Source organism: Tupaia chinensis, unplaced genomic scaffold (assembly GCF_000334495.1).
Source record: "Tupaia chinensis unplaced genomic scaffold, TupChi_1.0 Scaffold000673_1, whole genome shotgun sequence".
NCBI classification, from domain to species: domain Eukaryota; kingdom Metazoa; phylum Chordata; class Mammalia; order Scandentia; family Tupaiidae; genus Tupaia; species Tupaia belangeri.
In genome coordinates, this window is record NW_006160196.1 from 1,203,872 (window position 1) to 1,209,580 (window position 5,709).

At 61.4% G+C, this 5,709-nt stretch overlaps 2 protein-coding genes across 2 annotated transcripts in view; both read left to right on the forward strand.

Annotated features, from left to right (window-relative positions):
* Positions 1–195: 195 nt before the first annotated feature.
* NTF4 (neurotrophin 4) lies at positions 196–2,658 on the forward strand. Its single transcript, XM_006160173.3, is given in 4 exon segments — positions 196–433; positions 841–969; positions 1,522–1,892; positions 1,894–2,658. Coding segments are annotated over 2 exon segments (621 nt in total). The 5' UTR covers positions 196–433; positions 841–969; positions 1,522–1,533; the 3' UTR covers positions 2,156–2,658.
* Positions 2,659–4,860: 2,202 nt separating this feature from the next.
* SAXO3 (stabilizer of axonemal microtubules 3) overlaps positions 4,861–5,709 on the forward strand; it is a 6,195-nt gene continuing 5,346 nt past the window's right edge. The window contains exons 1-2 of the mRNA XM_027776462.1: positions 4,861–5,016; positions 5,246–5,446. Coding sequence (XP_027632263.1) covers positions 4,861–5,016; positions 5,246–5,446 — 357 coding nt within the window. The remainder of the gene's footprint in view (positions 5,017–5,245; positions 5,447–5,709) is intronic.

Consider the following 5,709-nt stretch of genomic DNA (forward strand, 5'->3'; position numbering starts at 1 on the left):
GGGCTGCCGGAGAAGCCGAGAGCGCGCCCCAGGTAAGCGCCTCCGCGCCTCCTCCTCGGGGATTCCGGCGTCCGGGTGGCCCTGCCCCCGGGTAGGGAGGGACGGGGGCGGGGCCGGCGGGGCGGGGCTTGGCGGAGAAACTGAGGCAGGAGGGAAGTGTCGCAAGATCTGCAGCCGGGTCTCAGGAGTCCCGACCCCCAGCCCAGATCTGGAGGAGGAGCCGGGGAGCCCACGTTGCTGAGTATCGGGGAAGAGGGGCCTGAACTCCAGCACTCCTGGGTCTGAGGGAGGAGACAGCTGGGGACCCCAGGTCCCGGTGCGAGGGCGGAGGCGGCTGGGGACCCACACTCCTGGCCCTAGCGGGTCAACCTGCGCCCCTCTTCACGCCCACCCTTCCCATTTCCCCATCTCTGAGCCGGGCCGGCCACTCCAGGTATGTGCCGAAGTCTTGGGCGGGCCCTGGCCTGTCCCGCGAGGAGGGAACATTCCAGGAAGCAGCCTTGGGGACCCAGGGCTTCTGGAGTGTGGGCCCTCTGGGACCCGGGTGCCCGGGCCAGCCCTGCCCCCGCCGTCTGGGAGACGAATGGGCCAAGGGGGATGTAATCTTTTCCAGCCTCCTTTATAAGCGACTCCCTGCTCCCTTCCCCTCCCCTCTCCCCCCATCTGCTTCCCATCCCAGCTAGGCGCCATCACCTGGGCAGGGAAGGGGCCTCAGGGAAGGGGGCGGGCCTCAACTCTTGGGTACCCTACACTTTAGGAGGAAGACTGGGAAAGGGATGTTGGGGGTCAGGCCCCCTCCCCTTGGTGACTCTATAACCCGCCTCAACTTTCTTCCCCTAGGTGGTTGCCCCCTCCCTCTCCTGAAATGTCGGGGAGGAGGGGGACACCTGCGTTCTCCAAAGGGGCCCCCTGGAGCCTGGGGGCCCCCAGGCCTGGAGCTCGGAGGTGGAGGAGGTGCTGACAGATCGGGTAACCGCTGGCTGCTTCCCAGTCCTCCCCATGCCACCCCTTCCCAGATCCACCAGCTTCCAGAATGCTGTAGAGACCTGCCAGCCAGCCTCTCCGGGCCCTAGTGGGCCTCGCTGGCAGGAAGCTGAGGCCCCGCCTGCAAGAGCAAGTGTCTTTCTTGCAGGCATCCTGGGGCACTTGGGTGTCCCGGAAACCTGGAGTGTCCTCCACCTGCAGGGTTAGGGTCCCTCAGGCTGTGGAGACAGGAAGGCTGAGTGGGGTTGCTCAGTGAGGGTTCAGGTCCCACCTCTGCTGCTTGTGGTCTGCGTGACCTGGGGCAGGTCGTTCACTTCTCCCAGTCGCTATCCTCCCTTTGCTGGCTCTTAAGTGATAGTAGCTGAATGCGTATTAATCTAGAAGGTGGTTGTTACCCAGGTCCTAGACCAAAGGGCCTCCCGGGGCTCTAGAACCAGGCCACCCCAGTTTTAGGCAGGATGCCCCTGGGGTCTCCAAGTCTGTCCTCCCCTAAGTCTCTATCCTCTTCTCTCACTCTGGCCTCCCTCTCTCTTTCAGGTGCTGCAAGACATGCTCCCCCACCCCCCATGCACCCTCCCCATCCTTCTCCTCTTCCTCCTCCCCAGCGTTCCAATGGAGCCCCATCCTCCACCCTCGCCTCTGCCCCCCTTTCTGGCCCCTGAGTGGGACCTCCTGTCTCCCCGCGTAGCCCTATCCAGGGGTGCCCCCACTGGGCCCCCTCTGCTCTTCCTTCTGGAGGCTGGGGCCTTCGGGGAGTCGGCAGGGGCCGCAGCCAACCGCAGTCGGCGTGGGGTGAGCGAGACGGCGCCAGCGAGTCGCCGCGGTGAGCTGGCCGTGTGCGATGCGGTCAGCGGCTGGGTGACAGACCGCCGCACGGCTGTGGACTTGCGCGGGCGCGAGGTGGAGGTGGCCAGCAGCGGGCGGCAGCCCCCTCCGCCAGTACTTCTTCGAGACTCGCTGTAAGGCCGATAGCTCTGGGGAAGGTGGCCCCGGTGGGGCCGGAGCGGGCTGCCGGGGTGTGGACCGGAGGCACTGGGTGTCCGAGTGCAAGGCCAAGCAGTCCTACGTGCGGGCGCTGACCGCAGATGCCCAGGGCCGCGTGGGCTGGAGATGGATTCGAATCGATACTGCCTGTGTCTGCACGCTCCTCAGCCGGACTGGCCGGGCCTGAGGCCCCAGCCCAGGAACCCATGGAGCAGAGAACCAAGAGAGCCGGCTGCTGAAGGACCTAGGGGGCGGCTTGGCTGCTCCGAGGGCTTTCATTGGGGACCTCAACCTCGTCAGAGATCACAAAGTCACAGCTCTCTGATTTTGAGAGCTCAATCCATGCAGGATGCGTCATGCAACCAGATGGGGTTTCTAAGGATGAATAGGAGTTCTCCTGGAAGAACCTGAGGGTAATCATGAGGATGATCACAGTGGCCAGTGTTTGCTGAGTGCTTAGTATTTATCAGCCGAAACACAACCCCTCAGGTCAACGCTTGCGGACTTGACTGCCGGAGGCCCTCGGCTTCACGAACTGACCACCTGGTCTCAGAGGACGTTGCCTTGCCCATGCTGGGGAGAGGGACAGGAAATATGTTAAGTGGGTGGAGAGGGTAGAAACGAACATGCAGACAACAGGCCAGGGAACCTTGAAAACATGGTCCATGGGGACTGGCAGATGGCATGATGGTTACGTTGCTGGACTCCCACATAGTTGACTGCAGTTCAAGTCCCAGACCTGGTTGCTTAAAACTCATCCCAGGTGCATGTACGCGTGTGCCCAAAATCCTGGGAGGAGACTGGAGGAGAAGGGATTGTGGCATCCTTCTTCTCCCCCCACCTGATTTCTTGCTTTCTGTCTCTTTGGTGAGTGCACAAGGTTTGTAGGGGGAAAGAAAAGAAGAGAAGAGAAAAGAAAAGAAAACATGCCTCACACAAGGCCTTTCGGTATGAGTTGAGGGTTCAAATGAGAACTTTGCAGTTTTGAGGTAGTGAGCAACAGTCCCCGCCACCCGGGAAGCACTAGCCAAGGGGAATGGTGAGTGATCGGGCACTGGGGGGCTACAGTCCCGTGTCTACCCCCTTCTCCATTCCAGCCTTTACACCACATTGGGGAAGAAAAAGGAAAAAAACGAACAAAACCACCCCTTAAATGCGCCCAGTTTAGGGGCCGGCTCCGTGGTTTGGTGGTGATGCACTGCTCCAGGGAAGCCGGGCCTCACGTGGCAACCTCTGCTCAGTTCCCTAGCCTGGTCGTCCTGCCATACTCGGGCACGTGTATGAGTGCCCAGGGTCCCCCGGCCGGAGGACGGGAAGAAGGGGCTTGCGGTCAGGGACCCGATGGAAGGTGCCCCTCAGTCATGCACACACATGTATGTGCACATGCCCTCTTACCATGAAGGAGGGGGTGGAGATTCAGAGGTCACAGAAAAGGGATTAAAATACTTTTTAAAACATTTGGCCACAGGGTGCTTGTGCTTGTCAGAGAGGAAGGGGAAGTGAGAAATCACTCCAGGGGAGATGGCCATGCCACAGTCCCTTCTCCATCCTCCTCTTAGGATTTTGGGCATGGACGGATGCACATACACTGAGTGATTTTCAAGCTGCCAGGTCTGGGATTTGAGCCGTGGTCAGCCATGTGGGAGTCCAGCGCCTTAACCACACCACCTGCTGGTTTCCAAAAAGGGAAAAATCTTTTTTAAAAAATTGTCTCGATTGAGTAGGATGTGAGGTTCTGACCAGCCGGCCAGCCCTCTGGCTAGGACCCGGGCTAGGACACTAACAGGCTTTGAGAAGGGTCCTCGGTATGGCCGGGGGTGGGGGCAGTCAGTGGGACCCGGGCCGGGCTGCAGAAGGCAGCCTCTGCTTTCCTTGTCTGACGTTTGGGCTGGTGGGACAGGATGCGAGGCTGAGGTAGAGGCCTTGACCAAAAGCTCTTTATGGTGAGGAAGTTCCAAGTGAGGTGAGGGCAGATCCCGCTCCCTCAAAATATTTCACCGTTGCTTCTGCTTGACGCATGTTCCCACTCTGTCACGTGCTCAGGACCCACACATCGCACATCTTCCTGCCCCCCAGGGCACAGTGGGGTTGACCGCTTTGGTTTCTCCATCTCCTTGTTTTAGACCTGTGGTCCCTTCTCTTTTTCGCTGTCTCTAACTTCCGGCGTCTCTCGTCTCTGAGCTGGTATCTCTCTCTGTCCCTGTCTCTCACTCACCTCTCCACACCAGTGTGTACTTCCCCCTCACTAGGCAAAGCTCTTCCACACCCTCCTCTTTCTTGCTAGGTATTTCCCTGTGTATTTGTGGGCCGTTCCCCCTTCACCCACCCCTGTATTCAGGTGGGATTTTCATCGAGTCGGGCGGGCAGGATGGCCAACGGTCCCTAGTGCCCACGTCCCTAGCAGGCTTCTGGAACTAGTTAGCGGAGGTGGGCAGACTTGCCAGGGGGAGAGGGAGGGTTTGGACCCTGTGGAAGTGGGGGTGTTTCTCACAGGTTCCCTGATGTGCTGGGGGTGTCTCTGTCTCTATGTCTGCAGGCCCCTCCTCCCATCTCTGTCCCCTTCTCTGTTGCTCTGTCTCACCCCTGTGATCTCCAGGTCCCTGAAAACTGAATTTCTGTTTCCGCTTCCTGTTCTGCTCCGTCTTGGCCCTCCTCTCTCGGAGCCCCTGGCCTGCTCCCCATGTTTCACTGTTTCTGTGCCCCTGTTGGGAGGTTGGGAGTCTCTGTCCTCTCTCAGTCCCTGTCTCTCTTTCCCCGGGTCTCTTTCTCACTATCCATCCATATACCTGCAGGCACTTCATTGGCTAAGCTCAGGGTGGGCGGGTTCTGTCACCCGGGGCAACAGCCACAACAAGTTTGCTCCTGCCCGGCTCCGGGTGAGGGGGCGGGACCATGGCTGGCCGGACTCTGGCTCTGCGTTATGGGCCCTTGTGGTCCCCCATCTCTGAAACCGAGGTGCCGGGATCCTGGCCCAACTGGCATCTCACCAGCAGCGGAGTTGCCCACCACCTCGTCCCGCCTGCGCCCTTCCCCCCGCCCACCGTGCAGGTGAGAGGACCCTAGCTTGGAGGGCCCTAGGGGTCCCTCCAGAAACCCGAGTGCTACGAGAAGAGGACTCGGGGCTGGGGCTTGGACTAGTGTTCGGAGGAGGGTCCTGACGCTCAGAGAGGAGGGGCCGGGGAACCTGGATGCCTGGACCTGACAGCCGGCGGGGAGAGGTCTGAGCTGGAGGGGGCTCCCGAGTCCCTGCAGCCGACGTCCTGCCCCTTCCCACCAGTCCACGGTGGCCAAGCCCCTACCCCCGGCCGCAAAGCAGGCTCCGCACATCTGGGCTTTCGACGAGGTCATCAGCAGGTGGGAGACGACCTCGGGCTCGGCTTACGTGCCCAAGAACCACGGCGGGCCCTATGCGCAGCCCAGGGCCCCAGAGCCTGCGGACCCCACGCGGACTATGGGGATCAAGGATTTAGGAGAAAAGGTGAGGTTCTGAGATGGCAGTGCCTTCGGGGACCAGGGCCTGGGACCGCCCTTGGTCCCCTGTGCTCTGACATCGAGTCTCTGGGCCGCCCTCCTGCAGCTCAGACACCGCGGCTGGCGCCACCCTCTGACCATAAAGCACCAGAGCAGCGAGACTAGGGCGCAGTACACGGGCTGTCCCGGCCTGGAGCAGCGCGCCACCTCCCACGCCCGGCCCCTGCGGCTGGGGCGCGCCGACCACCTCCCCGGGGGGCCCTTCCCCGG